The sequence below is a fragment of the Ambystoma mexicanum genome, chromosome 13 (assembly GCF_040938575.1).
Source record: "Ambystoma mexicanum isolate Mex_15411 chromosome 13, UKY_AmexF1_1, whole genome shotgun sequence".
Lineage (NCBI taxonomy): Eukaryota > Metazoa > Chordata > Amphibia > Caudata > Ambystomatidae > Ambystoma > Ambystoma mexicanum.
The window spans coordinates 602,280,545-602,301,526 of NC_090938.1; the positions used below are offsets into that span (position 1 = coordinate 602,280,545).

The 20,982-nt window shown below is 47.4% G+C and overlaps 1 protein-coding gene across 1 annotated transcript in view; it reads left to right on the forward strand.

Moving 5' to 3' along the window:
- The window catches only part of CAVIN1 (caveolae associated protein 1), a 154,237-nt gene extending 133,753 nt beyond the window's left edge, over positions 1-20,484 (forward strand). Inside the window, exon 2 of the mRNA XM_069634446.1 lies at positions 16,284-20,484. Within this exon, the coding sequence (XP_069490547.1) occupies positions 16,284-16,940 (657 nt within the window). The 3' untranslated portion in view covers positions 16,941-20,484. The remainder of the gene's footprint in view (positions 1-16,283) is intronic.
- The last annotated feature ends 498 nt before the right edge of the window (positions 20,485-20,982 follow it).

The following is a 20,982-nucleotide window of genomic DNA, read 5'->3' on the forward strand; positions in this document are numbered from 1 at the left end:
GAGAACCATCGAATAGGTCCAGGCTGAGGTTAATGACTAGCAAAAGAACGCCGCCAATGGACTGGTTTACAGAGTAAAAAGTTTCTTTCCCGGAGCATGTTCAAAGAGAATCCAAAGTAGCGAATTCGTTCCCCTGAAATCCCATGAAAGGAAGACGCAACCTTCCCATGGCTAGCAGGCATGGTGGATTAGCTGGAAGGCGGCCAGTTGTTCTCCTCTCACACACACGCACACACGCACACATACCCCTCGCGTAACCCCACTTAGCGCAGACTTCAGGCCTCTCAAACTCGCTAAATTCAGACAGGGTGCGCTGTGTAAACTCTTAGCTGGTAAGCATGAAATCCAGCACCACCGCTCACATTTCACAGAGAAACGTGGGAATGTCACGTTTCTACGCTGCTCGGTCCTTCCTACTTTTCTCAGACCCAAAGAAACCAACACTGCTGTCTGTTTGGGAGAGTTTGGGCTTCTCGCCATGTTCCTGCGAGACTTCTCGACCCTTACCCTGGAAGGCCGATGCTTCTAGCCCGTACCCGGGTGTGTAAGGAGCTCTTCTGCAGCAGGGGTGCGCACACACTGATCCGGGGGGTCGCTGGCGGTAAGGCTGAAGCGTCAGCACGCAGTAGCGGATGGCGAGTCTTGTCAGCAGTGCTTTTAAGTAGGGCAAGAAATGACGGGTGGGGATGGGTCCTTATACACTGGGAAGCAATATTTGATGGTGGGGTCTAAGAAGTATCTTACGCTTTCCCAAAATCCCAAGTAGAAGAGGAACCTTTGCAAGACATGGCGCCCATGTATTAAAGGGGAGGCCTAACAGATTGGGGCCGAGTTTTCATACCTGTAATGGAAAGGGATTAAAATCTATTTTAAAGTGAGGCTTAAATATAATTAATGTGCAATCAAAAATAGCTGGTCAAAAAAAGGTATTCAAATCAAAACATGCACGTTGCAAATCGTTCTTTTGTAGGAAATCGATAACTCGTATGACATTTTATTAAATCTTTCTGATAGCAAGACTTATATGTTGCAAAAATCAAACAATCTATTCTGTACATTGTACGTTCCCTTCCGTTTAGTGTTAGAAAACAAATCCAATGTTGCTAATTGTAACTGGTGATGTGACTGTAAACATGGCTGATAGTGACATCTAGTGGTGAAGAGCAATATTGTCACTTATGTTCTTATTAGGAAATCGGGCCAGAGAAGTTAGTATGAGCCCCAGCAAGAGCCCTGGCTCAATGGCAATTTTTTAGGCTGCCGGGACGGAGTCCTGGCTATCCTCAGCTCACTTAATGCCCTGATTGTCAGGAAAGTGTTCTTAGTGGTGGGAAACACATCTTCTCTAGGAGAACAACCCAGTCTAGGAAGAGAATATTAACACTACCATGGGCCAAGAAGTAAAGAGCTACAGAAAGAGGCCAGGTCATCCAAAGGAAACCGTTCACCATCAATAGAGCAGGCAAGCCTGGTGATTTCACCAGTGCACGGCCAAAAGAAAACCAAAAAGCACAAGAAGGAGAAGGAAAGCAGGGGGGAGAGGGAATTCGGGTAGCCGACAGAACTAACCCGAGGTCCATCATTGCAAAGTCAATGTGCTTCGGCAGAGGTGGGCTGGGAGACAAATGTTGCCCTGGATGGACATATTTTTTTTAAGTGGCCTCATTTTACAACATGTGAGGAAGCCCAACCCCTCTGACTACAGTTTGGGAGGTTCCCCCAGAAGATTATTTGGAAACAAATCTGACAAAATAGTGCATTTAAAGCAAATGTGTAAGTATTTAGGTTTTAAAAGATAGTTCTTGTGGGGGTGAGGAGAGATGGAAAGAAGGTTGTTGGGTGCCTGGGAGAGAGGACAGAAGGAAGATAAATAAGAATAATGTTTATTTCTTACATAGAACTTCACGCCCACGGGTATCAGAGCACTGAAATAACAGAAGACATTATTATACCACAGAGTGGTACTCATTTATCTACCTCGGAAGGATGAAGGATGAAAGGCTGAGCTGACCTTGCCAGGATTCAAACCTGCCACAGCAGGCTGTGCACAGATATCAGGGGCGAGCGTTCAACTCGCTGTGCCATCTGACCGACACCCAGTCATATGGGAAAACCAGGATACCCACACAAAAGAGGCCCATGGTGGAGGGGTCCACTGGGAAATCTCCAGAGATCCCTGCTGGCCAATGCACCACTGTGCCCCGGTCTGCCATTCCTTAGATATAGAGCTGAACAGGAAGTAGGAGGAGTTCTGGCATGTGCTCCAAGTGGCCATTGCTCATGCATGTGTGTCCAGGACACGAAAGGGCATCTTTCGTTTCCATGGCAGTCACAGGGATATCCCAGACATCTCGGCTGCCACCACACACCTCACAGAATGATCCGCCCTCAGATTGCCCATATCCAAATCAGTGCCAGTGAGAGCTCGACTGTGGGCCTGTTCATATTCAAACCATGTACAAATCGCATTGTAGGAGTTAAAACGGATACTCTTTCTGTCAGATAGCACAACAAGCTCAGCGCACGGCCCTAATATCTGTGGGTGGCCTGGTGTGGCGGGTTCGAATCCCGGCAGTGTCAACTCAGCTTTTCATCCTTCCGAGGTCAATAAAATGAGTATCAATCTGTGGGATAATAAGGTCTTCTGTTATTTCAGTGCTCTGAGACCTATGGGTGTGCAGCGCTATATAAAAAAGTAAAATATTATTAGTGGTAATTAGCAGTTATGTCGACCTCTGTTTCCTCATGGTAAGTTAGGGTGACCTAGTTCATACGTTTGACATTAAAAACATAAATGTATTTGTGTGTAAGGGGGCAGGGGAAGTGGCGTTTTTTTTACCCTACAAATACATACACAAATTCGAAAGTATTCTGAAGTTATACCCACAAAGTTAATTACAACAAAGTAATTTACTTTGTGGAAACGGGATACCCTAGTGCTAAGACCACACTGTCCCAACAACACTGGGGCAAACTTTACCATAGTGCTAATGCCACACTGTCCCAACAACACTGGGGCAAACTTTACCCTAGTGCTAATGCCACACTGTCCCAACAACACTGGGGCAAACTTTACCCTAGTGCTAAGGCCACACTGTCCGAACAACACTGGGGCAAACTTTACCCTACTGCTAACGCCACACTGTCCCAACAACACTGGGGCAAACTTTACCCTAGTGCTAACGCCACACTGTCCCAACAACACTGGGGAAAACTTTACCCTAGTGCTAACGCCACACTGTCCCAACAACACTGGGGCAAACTTGACCCTAGTGCTAACGCCACACTGTCCCAAACACCGGGGCAAACTTTACCCTAGTGCTAACGCCACACTGTCCCAACAACACCGGGGCAAACTTTACCCTAGTGCTAACGCCACACTGTCCCAACAACACCGGGGCAAGCTTTACCCTAGTGCTAAGAGCACACTGTCCCAACAACACCGGAGCAAGCTTTCCCCTAGTGCTAAGACCACTCTGTCCCAACAACACTGGAGCAAGCTTTACCCTAGTGCTAACAACTGGGGCAAACTTTACCCTAGTGCTAACACCACACTGTCCCAACAACACTGGGGCAAACTTTACCCTAGTGCTAATACCACACTGTCCCAACAACACTGGGGCAAACTGTACCCTAGTGCTAACACCACACTGTCCCAAAAACACGGGGGCAAACTTTACCCTAGTGCTAAGACCCCACTGTCCCAACAACACTGGGGCAAACGTTACCCTAGTGCTAACACTACACTGTCCCAATAACACTGTGGTAAACTTTACGCTAACACCACACTGTCCCAACAACACTGGGGCAAACTTTACCCTAGTGCTAACACCACACTGTCCCAACAACACTGGGGCAAACTTTACCCCAGTGCTAAAACCACACTGTCCCAACAACACTGGGGCAAACTTTACCCTAGTGCTAGCACCACACTGTCCCAACAACACTGGGGCAAACTTTACGCTAACACCACACTGTCCCAACAACACTGGGGCAAACTTTCCTCTAGTGCTAACACCACACTGTCCCAACAACACTGGGGCAAACTTTACCCTAGTGCTAACGCCACACTGTCCCAACAACACTGGGGCAAACTTTACCCTAGTGCTAAGGCCACACTGTCCCAACAACACTGGGGCAAACTTTTCCCTAGTGCTAATGCCACACTGTCCCAACAACACTGGGGCAAACTTTACCCTAGTGCTAAGGCCACACTGTCCGAACAACACTGGGGCAAACTTTACCCTAGTGCTAACGCCACACTGTCCCAACAACACTGGGGCAAACTTTACCCTAGTGCTAACGCCACACTGTCCCAACAACACTGGGGAAAACTTTACCCTAGTGCTAACGCCACACTGTCCCAACAACACTGGGGAAAACTTTACCCTAGTGCTAACGCCACACTGTCCCAACAACACTGGGGCAAACTTTACCCTAGTGCTAACGACACACTGTCCCAACAACACTGGGGCAAACTTTACCCTAGTGCTAACGCCACACTGTCCCAACAAACACTGGGGCAAACTTTACCCTAGTGCTAACGCCACACTGTCCCAACAACACCGGGGCAAACTTTACCCTAGTGCTAACGCCACACTGTCCCAACAACACTGGGGCAAGCTTTACCCTAGTGCTAACGCCACACTGTCCCAACAACACCGGGGCAAACTTTACCCTAGTGCTAACGCCACACTGTCCCAACAACACTGGGGCAAGCTTTACCCTAGTGCTAAAACCACACTGTCCCAACAACACCGGGGCAAGCTTTCCCCTAGTGCTAACACCACACTGTCCCAACAACACGGGGGCAAACTTTACCCTAGTGCTAAGACCACACTGTCCCAACAACACTGGAGCAAGATTTACCCTAGTGCTAACAACTGGGGCAAACTTTACCCTAGTGCTAACACCACACTGTCCCAACAACACTGGGGCAAACGTTACCCTAGTGCTAACACCACACTGTCCCAACAACACTGGGGCAAACTTTACCCTAGTGCTAAGACCACACTGTCCCAACAACACTGGGGCAAACGTTACCCTAGTGCTAACACTACACTGTCTCAACAACACTGGGGTAAACTTTACGCTAGCACCACACTGTCCCAACAGCACTGGGGCAAACTTTACCCTAGTGCTAACACCACACTGTCCAAACAACACTGGGGCAAACTTTACCCCAGTGCTAAGACCACACTGTCCCAACAACACTGGGGCAAACTTTACCCTAGTGCTAGCACCACACTGTCCCAACAACACTGGAGCAAACTTTACGCTAACACCACACTGTCCCAACAACACTGGGGCAAACTTTCCTCTAGTGCTAACACCACACTGTCCCAACAACACTGGGGCAAACTTTACCCTAGTGCTAACGCCACACTGTCCCAACAACACTGGGGAAAACTTTACCCTAGTGCTAACGCCACACTGTCCCAACAACACTGGGGCAAACTTTACCCTAGTGCTAACGCCACACTGTCCCAACAACACTGGGGCAAACTGTACCCTAGTGCTAACACCACACTGTCCCAACAACACGGGGGCAAACTTTACCCTAGTGCTAAGACCCCACTGTCCCAACAACACTGGGGCAAACGTTACCCTAGTGCTAACACTACACTGTCCCAATAACACTGTGGTAAACTTTACGCTAACACCACACTGTCCCAACAACACTGGGGCAAACTTTACCCTAGTGCTAACACCACACTGTCCCAACAACACTGGGGCAAACTTTACCCCAGTGCTAAGACCACACTGTCCCAACAACACTGGGGCAAACTTTACCCTAGTGCTAGCACCACACTGTCCCAACAACACTGGGGCAAACTTTACGCTAACACCACACTGTCCCAACAACACTGGGGCAAACTTTCCTCTAGTGCTAACACCACACTGTCCCAACAACACTGGGGCAAACTTTACCCTAGTGCTAACGCCACACTGTCCCAACAACACTGGGGCAAACTTTACCCTAGTGCTAATGCCACACTGTCCCAACAACACTGGGGCAAACTTTACCCTAGTGCTAAGGCCACACTGTCCGAACAACACTGGGGCAAACTTTACCCTAGTGCTAACGCCACACTGTCCCAACAACACTGGGGAAAACTTTACCCTAGTGCTAACGCCACACTGTCCCAACAACACTGGGGCAAACTTTACCCTAGTGCTAACGCCACACTGTCCCAACAACACTGGGGCAAACTTTACGCTAACACCACACTGTCCCAACAACACTGGGGCAAACTTTCCTCTAGTGCTAACACCACACTGTCCCAACAACACTGGGGCAAACTTTACCCTAGTGCTAACGCCACACTGTCCCAACAACACTGGGGCAAACTTTACCCTAGTGCTAATGCCACACTGTCCCAACAACACTGGGGCAAACTTTACCCTAGTGCTAAGGCCACACTGTCCGAACAACACTGGGGCAAACTTTACCCTAGTGCTAACGCCACACTGTCCCAACAACACTGGGGAAAACTTTACCCTAGTGCTAACGCCACACTGTCCCAACAACACTGGGGCAAACTTTACCCTAGTGCTAACGCCACACTGTCCCAACAACACTGGGGCAAACTTTACCCTAGTGCTAACGCCACACTGTCCCAACAAACACTGGGGCAAACTTTACCCTAGTGCTAACGCCACACTGTCCCAACAACACCGGGGCAAACTTTACCCTAGTGCTAACGCCACACTGTCCCAACAACACCGGGGCAAACCTTACCCTAGTGCTAACGCCACACTGTCCCAACAACACTGGGGCAAGCTTTACCCTAGTGCTAAAACCACACTGTCCCAACAACACCGGGGCAAGCTTTCCCCTAGTGCTAACACCACACTGTCCCAACAACACCGGGGCAAACTTTACCCTAGTGCTAAGACCACACTGTCCCAACAACACTGGAGCAAGATTTACCCTAGTGCTAACAACTGGGGCAAACTTTACCCTAGTGCTAACACCACACTGTCCCAACAACACTGGGGCAAACTTTACCCTAGTGCTAACACCACACTGTCCCAACAACACTGGGGCAAACTTTACCCTAGTGCTAAGACCACACTGTCCCAACAACACTGGGGCAAACGTTACCCTAGTGCTAACACTACACTGTCCCAACAACACTGGGGTAAACTTTACGCTAGCACCACACTGTCCCAACAACACTGGGGCAAACTTTACCCTAGTGCTAACACCACACTGTCCAAACAACACTGGGGCAAACTTTACCCCAGTGCTAAGACCACACTGTCCCAACAACACTGGGGCAAACTTTACCCTAGTGCTAACACCACACTGTCCCAACAACACTGGGGCAAACTTTACCCTAGTGCTAGCACCACACTGTCCCAACAACACTGGAGCAAACTTTACGCTAACACCACACTGTCCCAACAACACTGGGGCAAACTTTCCTCTAGTGCTAACACCACACTGTCCCAACAACACTGGGGCAAACTTTACCCTAGTGCTAACACCACACTGTCCCAACAAAACTGGGGCAAACTTTATGCTAACACCACACTCTCCCAACAACACCGGGGCAAACCTTACCCTAGTGCTAACGCTACACTGTCCCAACAACACTGGGGCAAACCTTACCCTAGTGCTAACACCACACTGTCCCAACAACACTGGGGCAAACTTTACCCTAGTGCTAACACCACACTGTCCCAAGAACACTGGGGCAAACTTTACGCTAACACCACACTTTCCCAACAACACTGGGGCAAACGTTACTCTAGTGCTAACACCACACTGTCCCAAGAACACTGGGGCAAACTTTATGCTAACACCACACTGTCCCAACAACACTGGGGCAAACTTTACTCTAATGCTAACACCACACTGTCCCAACAACACTGGGGCAAACTTTACCCTAGTGCTAAGACCACACTGTCCCAACAACACTGGGGCAAACTTTACCCTAGTGCTAGCACCACACTGTCCCAACAACACTGGGGCAAACTTTACCCTAGTGCTAACACCACACTGCCCCAACAACACTGGGGCAAACTTTACTCTAGTGCTAACACCACACTCTCCCAACAACACTGGGGCAAACTTTACCCTAGTGCTAACACCACACTGTCCCAACAACACTGGGGCAAACATTACCCTAGTGCTAACACCACACTCTCCCAACAACACTGGGGCAAACTTTACCCTAGTGCTAACACCAAACTGTCCCAAAAACACTGGGCAAACTTTACCCTAGTGCTAACACCACACTGTCCCAACAACACTGGGGCAAACTTTACCCTAGTGCTAAGACCACGCTGTCCCAACAACACTGGGGCAAACTTTACCCTAGTGCTAACGCCACACTGTCCCAACAACACTGGGGCAAACTTTGCCCTAGTGCTAACACCACACTGTCCCAACAACACTGGGGCAAACTTTACCCTAGTGCTAGCACCACACTGTCCCAACAACACTGGGGCAAACTTTACGCTAACACCACACTGTCCCAACAACACTGGGGCAAAATTTACGCTAACCCCACACTGTCCCAACAACACTGGGGCAAACTTTACCCTAGTGCTAACACCACACTGTCCCAACAACACTGGGGCAAACTTTACCCTAGTGCTAGCACCACACTGTCCCAACAACACTGGGGCAAACTTTACCCTAGTGCTAGCACCACACTGTCCCAACAACACTGGGGCAAACTTTACGCTAACACCACACTGTCCCAACAACACTGGGGCAAACTTTACTCTAGTGCTAAAACCACACTGTCCCAACAACACTGGGGCAAACTTTACCCTAGTGCTAACACCACACTGTCCCAACAAGCCTGGGGCAAACTTTACTCTAGTGCTAACACCACACTGCCCCAACAACACTGGGGCAAACTTTACCCTAGTGCTAACACAACACTGTCCCAACAACACTGGGGCAAACTTTACCCTAGTGCTAACACCACACTGTCCCAACAACACTGGGGCAAACTTTACCCTAGTGCTAACACCACACTGTCCCAACAACACTGGGGCAAACTTTACCCTAGTGCTAACACCACACTGTCCCAACAACACTGGGGCAAACTTTACCCTAGTGCTAGCACCACACTGTCCCAACAACACTGAGGCAAACTTTACCCTAGTGCTAGCACCACACTGTCCCAACAACACTGGGGCAAACTTTACGCTAACACCACACTGTCCCAACAACACTGGGGCAAACTTTACCCTAGTGCTAACACCACACTGTCCCAACAACACTGGGGCAAACTTTACCCTAGTGCTAACACCACACTGTTCCAACAACACTGGGGCAAACTTTACCCTAATGCTAACACCACACTGTCCCAACAACACTGGGGCAAACTTTACCCTAGTGCTAACACCACACTGTCTCGACACTAGCCTGGTGGAAAATGCACTGAAGCAAGTTTTTGCCCAAGGACTAACATTGTCCTAACATTAACGCCAACGTAATATTGCATTTGTAATTGTGTAAAGGATTTATAATGTGGCACACGTGTTGCACCGCTGCAAGGTTTCTATAATCTGGCTCCTAGTGTGTTCCAGGCTCTCGAGGGCAGGACATAAATAGCTTATACTGTGGAGTCCCCGTGTAAATTATAGACCATAGGCGGACCACGAGAAGATACAACCTATCGAAGTACGATGCTATCAAAGGCGTTTGTTGGACGGGTGGGTACAGGCGCAAAGTAAATATGTATCTATTTACCAAGCTCAAAGGGACACTTTTTAAACGATTTTCCCATTCCTGTTTTCGGCTTTAATTCTTCTCCTGGGGATATTGGAGACTCAAATGGCACAGAGGCCCTTCTGATCTGTCATCAAATGCAAGTTTCTGGTTTCAAAGCCAGCAGTTGCTGTAAGCCAGCCTCTGTTTCTGTGGACTGTTAAAAGCGTATGCAGCCCTTTGCTGCCACCTGGTGATCCGATGCGGATCTTACTTAACAAATCGCTGAAATCCGACATATCTTAAAATCCTTTCACGTTCTACAACCCTATACATTGATTTCTGGACTCCGATTGGTTCATCAGATTATTATTATAATAATGATAATTTAACATTTATATATAGCGCTACTTATGGGTTTTGGAATGACCCATAGGGCAATATGGCCATGCCTGTCGAATAATAATAGCTAACTGGTGTACCATACTACATTTGAGATGTAATTACAAAATGTGTCATGAAATCAAAGGTTTGACAAGGAAGGCATTGAGCGTGATTCACGAAATCCTGTTGTTTAACTAGGAACGTGCGGCTTCAGTGTGTGGTCACTAGGGAGCAGCAGAGGACTGTCAAGATACACAGAAATAGCACGGGAAGGTGTGAGACGCTGCCATTCTGGAAGACCCGGAAGAACAGCCTCGCCTAAAAAGAGTTTATTGCCACCAGTGGTCTAAGTGTTTGAAAAGAAGTAGTGGAACTATGTTCCCTGCTGGCCTGTCCCGCTCCCCAAAAACCCCATTGCCACACCCCTCCCACGCACAATGCAAACCCCCAAACAAATGTGCCTGCTGTTTAAGGGAACGCTCATTGCAGTGCACTGAAGGGCAAGTTTCAACTGCTTCCTAGACTTTTATTTTAAAACGAAACCATTCCGGAATGGATTTAAAAAAAAATAAAAGTGTAGGAACAGTAAAACTTAATTTAAAAAAAGCAACTGAGCACCGCTCCCAAACGCTCCTGCCCACTTCGACCACTGCTTGATAAGCACTTTGGATTAAAGCGCTATATAAACACAATAAATACAATATAAGACCTGCTGGCATTTTGGCTTGTTTGTGACGCACCGGTAGACTTGATTGTCATCACTATATTTAGGAAGTTGTAAAGGGAGGTGCCAAATGAGATGTTAAGATGCACTGGCGACAGGGGATACTTGCGGGAGTCAATAGCATAACTGATGGGGGATGGGCAGAAATGGGACCAGTTTGATACCGCTCTTCTAACCACTAAGAGCACACCATTTCCACAGGAGTTGCAATCTTTGAAGAAAGAGGTTGTGAACTAGTTTCTTACTCCACGACACACACGTGAAGCTGGTGCGTGAAGTTCTTTCCTGATGATCTGATTAGCAACATCCCTCTGTGAATATTGTAAACTGCTTTTTAAACACATCAACTACGCGGATGATTTATTGAGAGTTGCCTGGTTCCACACACAATGTGGCAGGACGGAGGCACTGATTATATAGTTAACCACAATATGCAACTCACAGTACTGTTCTACTGTTCGAAAATGCCGGCCAAAACTTTGGCTGCCCTCACTGGCTGTGCAGCGCTCCACTGCTCTCGCGCTAGGTCTGCACTTTAAACAATAAAATAATAAAATAATCCTATCACAAAGACCAAGAAGTGAATATGTTACAGGATTTCACAGCCACCCAACGAGCTGCCAAGAACTCAAGTGATACGACTGTTCCTACCACTTCTCTTAGGGCTAAGGAACACTAGGTCAGCATTCCCCTGTTTCTCATGGGAACCACGTATCATTTCCGCATCCTGACAATTGGACGTTTTGCAGAAGTCCAAGGATCTCTTTCACTGCTGCAGTACAACACAACCCGCTGTTCCTCAGGATGATGTGCTCACAATTGTAGTAGACTTGTGGCTCAAATGAGAGCAGCAAATGCCTGTCCTCATGTTACGACCTCTGAGAGTCTAGGGGAGCCGTATGACCAACAGGCATGCCCGCCCTCCACCCATCCCCAAAGCTATACTATGTTTCTGGTCCTAAGTAAAGAAGTGGTTTTAAATAAACAACTAAAAAGAAATCGATTTAGAAAGACCGCTCCATTGATGCTGATTGTGCCCATCCAAACAAGGTAAAGGAGTCCAGTCTCAGCAATATATGCCTTTGCTGCTCCCTTTCATGCCGCTAGTGCCCAAACAAGAACAGGAGGCCTGACTCAGCAATATATGCCCTCGCCGCTCCCTTTCATGCCGCTAGTGCCCAAACAAGAACAGGAGCCCTGTCTCAGCAATATATGCCTTCGCTGCTCCCTTTCATGCCGCTAGTGCCCAAACAAGAACAGGAGGCCTGACTCAGCAATATATGCCTTTGCTGCTCCCTTTCATGCTGCTAGTGCCCAAACAAGAACAGGAGGCCGGTCTCAGCAATATATGCCCTTGCTGCTCCCTTTCATGCCGCTAGTGCCCAAACAAGAACAGGAGGCCTGACTCAGCAATATATGCCTTCGCTGCTCCCTTTCATGCTGCTAGTGCCCAAAGAAGAACAGGAGGCCGGTCTCAGCAATATATGCCTTTGCTGCTCCCTTTCATGCCGCTAGTGCCCAAAGAAGAACAGGAGGCCTGACTCAGCAATATATGCCCTCGCTGCTCCCTTTCATGCCGCTAGTGCCCAAACAAGAACAGGAGGCCTGACTCAGCAATATATGCCCTCCCTGCTCCCTTTCATGCCGCTAGTGCCCAAACAAGAACAGGAGCCCTGTCTCAGCAATATATGCCTTTGCTGCTCCCTTTCATGCTGCTAGTGCCCAAACAAGAACAGGAGGCCTGACTCAGCAATATATGCCTTTGCTGCTCCCTTTCATGCTGCTAGTGCCCAAACAAGAACAGGAGGCCTGACTCAGCAATATATGCCTTTGCTGCTCCCTTTCATGCTGCTAGTGCCCAAACAAGAACAGGAGGCCGGTCTCAGTAATATATGCCATTGCTGCTCCCTTTCATGCTGCTAGTGCCCAAATCAATTTGTCTCAATATGTACCCGCACTGACCCCAGTTCAGGATCATGTCGCAATCAGTGCCCACAAACTATGTCTTTGCCCCGACACACATTAGCATGCATACACATACACACACATTCCCACAAACATGCATACAAACATATATTTAATCTACCTTTTTTCTGCCCAGTCCCTTGACTGCACTCGAGTCCAGCGTAAAACCAAAGGCCCTGCTTCCGAAAGTTCCATGGAACGATTTCAGGGCTCAGCTTTGGAGCGCTATCGTGCTCTTCTGCACATGCTGGGGCTTTAATCCAGATGCGCTCCTGGCTTTTTATAGAGTGTGGCTCCTTTGTACCACCTAATGGCAGAAGGGAAAGGGGCCCTTTAGGCACCCAGGTGTGTTAGCTACACATCTCAGATATGTGTTTGCAGGCGGAGGCGTTGCTAGGGGGGGGCTGAGGGAGCTATAGCCCCGGGTCTTTTGGTTGTAGCCCCGGATAGAAGCTGAATGGTTACAACCAAAAAGGATAGCTAGCCCCCAGTCCCGACAGTCCCGACATTAGCGTAGCCCCAGATCCTTTCCAGACCTAGCAACACCCCTGCACCAGAATAGAACAAGGTAAACGCATGGCCTTCATCCGTTTGACGTGGGATCCACGGAGACCTCTGCAATCTTCAACACAAAAAAAGAGGGAGTCCCTGCTCACCTTTTTTATACACACATCATATAAGTCTATATCCAATGAAGTACTTCGATAAGGGGATGCCAGCAATAAGCAGATTCAACCGAGCCACAAGGATCGGAACGGGAGGATAGCTCAGGGGCAACGCACTGGCCTTGGAAGCAAGACGACGCAGAGCAACGCAGGTTCGATCCCCAGGTCGCGCTCAGAAACCCCTGGGTATTAAGCGCATTATAAATAACCAATTACAGCTACAATTGAAATCAAGCAGAATTATACGTTAGTGGCCACGCTTCTCACGCGATGACGCCTTTTCACAATACAATTGTAGCGGGACACGTTTGATGACGAGATGCTTCATTAAACAATTAGAATATCGTGAAAAGTCGTAATTCTAGATGTACCTCTACTTCCCGTCGACGCCTTAGGGCAGTGTGCAGCAATTGTCCAGACCACGTGAGCAGTGTGGCCACTGACGTATACCTCCGCAATCTTCCCATTGCAGCCTGTAGGGTCCGCTGCATCAACATTCGAGTCCAAAAGTAACGAGTACAGCCAAAGTCACCTTTGCTGTTTGGTTTTATGCTCCGTTTTGTAAAAGAAATGTAAATGCTGCCTCCAAATTATGCTTTGCCAACAGCATTTAAGATCTCATCTTGTAAAAAGTGGTGACTACATGCTTGTGACCACCAACGTAAGCACTTACGTTAGTCCTCTGCATGCAATTCTCAACACTGAAAAAAAGGAGTGGACAATGAAAGAGTTGATATAGGCAACACCACCTTTACTCTTTCATTTTACTCTCTGAGTTTTTAAAGCCTGCAAATTACGTCTGCAAATTACGCTTTGCAGACAAAATTTAGAATGAATCCCTATGGAATCCACCTGCTCTTAGCAGGAGAAAAATGCATGTAGATTTCATAGGGATCCATGAGTTAAACACCAGCATGAAAATACATGCCAGCATTAAACTATGCAGCATTAGAAGGCGGGGGCGAAATGCACAGTGGAATAGTTATATCCACGTTGTGCTTCTTCTGGGCCTTGAAATGAAATGAAAATATCCCAGAGTGTGAGAGTGAGGCTTGCACCTTGCGTTTACACCTCACTTTTACACTTTCGGGACTCTGAAAATGAGCCGCTTGCAATTGCCACCCATGGTATCGCCCTGAATTTTGGTGGTATTAAATGGAGTTGGGTTCCTTAGGACCCGTTTGTTGTACGCCTGCATGAAAATCTCCTGCAGGCGTAAAACAGATTGGTGCTCATATTGCTCCAATTACATAAATTGACAGCGGTGACCTGGTATGTTTGCACTGAGGCGTAGCCAGGGCCCCACCACCAAATTTTAATTTGCACAGCGGAGTACACATGTGCAGGGCAAAAGGCGGCGTACACGCCGTGCAAATGTGCTTGTATACGCTGCTTACAATGCGCACATGGTAGACAGCGTTCACCGTTAAAATTAAATGCGGCCAACATGCTCGCATGTGGGGCAGCGTTTAATTTTCATTGTTAACCCTGCTTACCAAGCACTGTTCACAATTACAAATAAACGCTGCCTGACATGCAAGTATGTTGGGCAGCGTTTAAATGTAATTGAGAACACTGCCTACAATGCAGGCAGTGAGTACAGTGAATCCCTTTGGGGTCTGCCTGCTTTATGCTAGCATAAAGCCTTTCAGAAACCCCAGGATTTTGGGAACATTCATCATTTTCCTTTTAGGTAATTCCACACCTGCTGGTGCTGGCAGGATCCCTTGTCGATTACTCATGAGGATTTTGTTGTTATTCATCTTATTCACACTTTTATCAGGCAGACACATCCAGAGCCTGGACACAATACACTCCGGAAGGGTCCTGAAGGACACTCTAGCAAACATCTGTATGTGGAAACATTACAGGGAATACAAAGGAGATGCTATAAAGCACAAAAGACCTACATTATGGAAAGGAGAACATTTGTTAAAATAAATATGTATTAATGTTATTTATTTTTTCATAATACCAGCTGTCACCAAGCTGCACGGGTACAAATACACCTATTTGGTTAAACTGCCTGACTTCAGGAAGGGGCTCCTTTCTGACATGTGATCCTGAGCACGATAGGAAAATATGAGCACATTACGGTGGAAGCGCTCCATTAACCGGAACCTGTCATTGCTGGTAGAGTACTGTTCCAGTTAACAAAATGCCAGGTAACAAAGTTTAGATACCAAATAGCATAGATTGCGTATGGCACAGTGCCGCTGTGCCGCTAAGAAGAGCAGAAGGCCCACAAGCTCTATTATCTGACCTTTTTACTCTGTTTTCTGACTCTCTAATGTCCAGAATACTGATATTCGGCTATCGGCAGTATTGGTTAAACGGCACCGCTGGGTAACCATTGGTGCCTGATAAAAGAACTTTTAATGTACTGATATATCCCATATTGCCTGATCATGTGACACCCAAAGTAACAGGTGCTGTTATCATTCCAACTTGATTGTACTTCTTTTATCGACCATGGAAGGATGAAAGGCTGAGTGGCAATGCCCTGATTCAAATATGTCACTCAAACCTTACACACAGATCTCAGAAGCAAACCCTTTAACACATTGAGATATCCTTTCAACTGGAAAATTAAATACAGTAACATTGGTAGCGGCAAAGGGGTCTCAAATTACAAAGAAAGCATGGCGTATGAAGAAAAAGTCTCTAAACTGGGTGCTGAGAACTAAATCTACCACACAATTTCATGTTTGGCACCACTGTATTCCGCAATGTAACTCTTACATTTCTTATGATATTTGTGGCAGCCATTTTGTGTGTTACCAGTAGAAATATTGTATACAAAATGTCCTGCTTGCAAGTGAAAGTGTGGCAGCGAATACTGTGCTAATAGTTGCCCTTTCTCTTTCAGGATGAGGCCAAGCTCCCCTCAAAGCTGACCATCAGCAAATCTTTGAAAGATGCGGAAAAGCAGGAAGAAGAGGGAGAAGAGAATGTGAACGAGGAGCACGCCGAGGATGAGCATATCCAGCTGTCCTCGGACGAAGAGGTGGAAATCGAGGAGATCATTGAAGAGTCCAGGGCAGAGCGCATCAAGAAGAGTGGCATGAAGCGGGTGGATAACATCAAGAAGGCCTTCTCGAAGGAGAAGATGGAGAAGACCAAGGTGAAGACCAAGGAGAACCTGGAGAAGACCAAACAGAACCTAGAGAAGACCCGACACACCCTTGAGAAGAAGATGAACACGTTGGGCACCAAGATCGTGACTGCAGAGCGGAGGGAGAAGATGAAGACCTCCAGAGAGAAGATGAAGAAGTCTTTCACACCTGACCACCCAGTCTATGCCAGGTCCAAGACGGCAGTCTACAAGGTGCCACCCTTCACCTTCTACGTGAAGAAGATCAGGGATGGAGAGGTGGAGGTGCAGGCCACCGAAATGGTGGAAGTTGGGGGAGATGAAGAAGAGAACGCAGAGCTTCTACGGGGAGATAGCCCGGACCTGAACAAGCTGCTGGAGATCACAGAGGATGCCGACGCGGTCTTAGCAGAAAAGAGCGACAGCGATTAGGCGTGAGGCCATCAAAGAATTGCCTTGGGACAGCTGAATTTTTATAATCTTTCACATTTCAAGCCTCTGGTGTTGCACCAGTGAGATAACATGAAAGCGTACACAATGCATTATATTAAACCCGTTAAAGCTAATTCTTCTTGTTTCCTTCCCCCAACCAGGTGCGTTTATTTCTGTTTTGGCACAAAGAGACTTCAGGAAGGTTCTGTAAAATATCCTATGTTCTTCGAATCCTGAAGCAAACGGGGAAGTCATTCCTACTGTGGGCAAAATGGCCGCTCAGCGGGTAGCGTGTCAGGATGTACATACTTCCGAGGCCTATATAGTCTGCAAAGTTGCTAAAACTTGAATAAAGAAGAGTGCACCTGTGCCATATATGTCCTAGGCAATACGAGCCTGATGTCAATGTTGCTTCCTGTTTCGTGAATTTGTAGGCACAGCTTCAGCATTCAACTAAGCAGGCCAAATATAGACACAGGGAAGTGAAAGAGAGAGATGTGTCAGGTATGTGTAGCCCAAAACCTCAAGCGGGCAGCTTCCTAGAATCTCCCCCACAAACTCAGCTTTGTAACGTCCATTTTTGGGTCAGGCAGGCCTCAATTTCAGGAGCTTGTCATTCAAAAAAGGGATGCACCCGCCTAAACAGCATTTGAACAGATTTGTATCATTGCCCAAGGTTTTCAGTCTACAGACTTAAAAGACCTTACCTTGGGAGGATAAAAAGAGTCTACAGGTCATCCCTTCCCAAATGCTCTTTTTGGGTCTGAATTTGGCGCTTTTGGGCTCCGCCCAGTGAGGACCTTCTGAGATTAAGGAAATACTGAAATGTTGCTAGCGTTACAGGCCGAGTGGCTGTTGGCCGTGTAACATCCAGATGTGTACACAGTGGTGTGTGCATCTGTCACCTGGTGTCACGAATGCTTAGGAAACTAGGTTGCTTGCCCCTGGCAGCTTCTTTGAGTCTGAGAGTATATCCCATGGTGGCTCATGACCTGTGAACCCTTACTCTGCATACACAGAGGGCATGGTATTACATCCGGGTCCTCCTGTCTCTGCTCCTCGTGGGTATTCAGCGACTCTTTAAGATTCTGCTGAGTGCAGGGGTTCCAGTGCCTTCCCTGCGGTGGCATTTTCTGATCAAGCTTTGGTTCCACTCTTCGCCGTGGATTTTCTGAGATCCTAATGTTGCGTGCTTGCAGAGGTCTCTGTTGCTATCCTCCCGTGCCAGTGTTTGTTTCTATAGATCCTGTCTGCAGCGGGGTGCGTTGTGCAAGCCAGCAATTACACACTGCCCCCAGGCTCGGGATTCGTAAACAAGCGGCCATCTTTTAGTCCTCACAGCGCAGCACAGAGGCATGAGAGGAAGCGCCCTATTTGGAAGGCGCTGATATGAGGTTTGGACTTGTTCCAGGTACCATGGCACTTAAACTATTTGCGCAATAGGCATGTCTTTCAAATAAACAGAGTCTCAGACACGGATCAGGCCAATTGTTTGCCCGTAAATGCTCTAACAACGGCTAGACAGCGGAATATGATTTCTAAATTCATTGGATGCGTGGCAAGGGGATGAGAAAACTTGGTGGCGTGGACTTGTTTTTCTACAGTTCAAAACAGTGACAGGGTTTACTCAAGACAAGTCTTACCTTAAGCATTCACCTATTGGTCTATGCAATTACAGCAAGGCAATAGAGGCCTCCCTCAAGAACCCAACATAATATATTGGTATTTTCCCCTGTACCGTAAACCCAGACAGTGACACCACAGAGGCATGTTGCAAAATTGACCATCATCTCTCACTAGACTAGAGGGTCCTCAATCCATGCTCATAGCCTTTCACCATCCCCTCTCAATATGCTCATAGCCTTTCACCATCTCCTCTCACTAGACTAGAGGGTCCTCAATCCATGCTCATAGCCTTTCACCCTCTCGCTCAATCCATGCTCAGGGCCTTTGACCATCTCCTCTCACTATACGAGAGAGTCCTCAATCCATGCTCATGGCCTTTGACCATCTCCTCTCACTAGACGAGAGGGTCCTCAATCCATGCTCTGGCCTTTGACCATCTCCTCTCACTAGACGAGAGGGTCCCAATCCATGCTCATGGCCTTTGACCATCTCCTCTCACTAGACGAGAGGGTCCTCAATCCATGCTCATAGCCTTTGACCATCTCTTCTCACTAGACTAGAGGGTCCTCAATCCATGTTCATAGCCTTTGACCTTCTCCTCTCACTAGACTAGAGGGTCCTCAATTCATGCTCATAGCCTTTGACCTTCTCCTCTCACTAGACGAGAGGGACCTCAATCCATGCTCATAGCCTTTTTTTCCCTGTTCCCCTATTTCTCAACCATAAGCGGGAACTTCCATGTGGGCATCAGTACCACTGAACACTAAGCAGACTGTGAGACAGAAGGCACAACCACTTTCAGAATAGATTTCTCTTGCACCGCTCACACTGACCACCTTCTAGCAAGCCACCACAGTGGCGAGAGCGCCACATGAGGCAACCGTGAATGCCATGGAGCTGCTTGCAATTGTGTTCAGACCAGCTGTCATCTGGACCAGCTGAGATAGATGAGCCTAAAACCTGATCAGGGAATCCAAAGTGTGGCTGCCAAAATAAAAACAAGTGCTCGTAAAATATTTATAAATCTCTGCATGTATTTTGAGAACACGTCCCATTCACAGGAATGCCTTTATAGGGCAAGTCTTGAGTGGAATTCAATGCTATTGTTGGCCATTGCATGGTAAGCCATGTGGCACCTGAGTGGGCATCAGTAGGAAACATCACAGCTAAGAATGTAGCATGGGCAAGAGAAAAGGATGGATTTAAAGTTATGTATCGATGAAGGAACTCTTAGTTGACGCGTAATGTATATGACACAGTGTCATCACCATTCATATCTAGGTTCAGTGCAAGCAGAGGTGTAGACAGGGTAGGTTCTGAGGGGCAACACCCACCCAAAATCTGTAGATGCCCACTCAGCAGAACTGTGTGGGCATTTACAGATGTTAATGTCACTGCAGTGGGCCCAACTAGACTAGCTACAGGCCCCACTTGTTAGACAATCCTGGCTACCCCTCGGGTCAAGCCTTAGTGACGGCGATGCACACATCTGAATGACTTGCTAACCCAATGCTCGCAAACACTAAGGTGACTCTTGCGAATCTGCCGGACCCGGTGCACACCATGGAGGATAAAAGGTGCCGCCCTGAGTAGTCGCCGCATTTTCCATCCAGAAACCAACTTTGACATCAGAAGGGGAACCGTCCCACTGTAAACGCCTAGTAGTCCCTGTGTATATCCCCAGCTGTTGTTGTCTACGTGGCAAGCTAAGTAGCAGCATATATGCTTACCCTCTGTCTGTCTATTGCCAGTGTCGCTGCACCTTTCAGCGCATGACAAGTACCCCTCCTCCGATGGGTTAACACAAGAGCTTGTTTATATGTTCACAGAATTGTTGTTTAATGTCTTGCACCACTGTCACGTGAAATAGAACAAAAAGCATAAAAAAATAAATAATTGAAAAAACTGAAACAAAAAATGTTTGATGACATTGGAGGGATTGCTTGTGCATCAATTGATCTTTGCAGACACCATTGGTGAAAAGATTGCAGATTGTGGCTGGGCTCGTGGGTCAACATAGCTGGCAAGATAGCTCATCGAGTTAAGAACTTGCTTCTGACATCTATACTCAGCCTGCTGGACATAGATTTGAAAGCCTGCCTGGCTGGCTCAGCCCTCTGCTCTTTTTGAGGTTGAGAACTTGATTGCCATGAAATTGCTAAAAATAACACCTGTTCATACAAGGACTTAGAAGTGGGAGGGAAGCGCCATGACGCACTATATAGAAATGTGATATTGTTGATGTTACAATCCAGTCTTTTAGAATATCTACAAAAAAACTGATGAGGAAAATTGGTAAGCAATGATTTCATGTAAGACTACCTGCTTATTTTCTTTGACTGCACATTACTGCTTGCTGGGTCAATGTTCATGGCTCTACAAGTAACTTTTGGATCTACATAACTTTTAGAAGGAT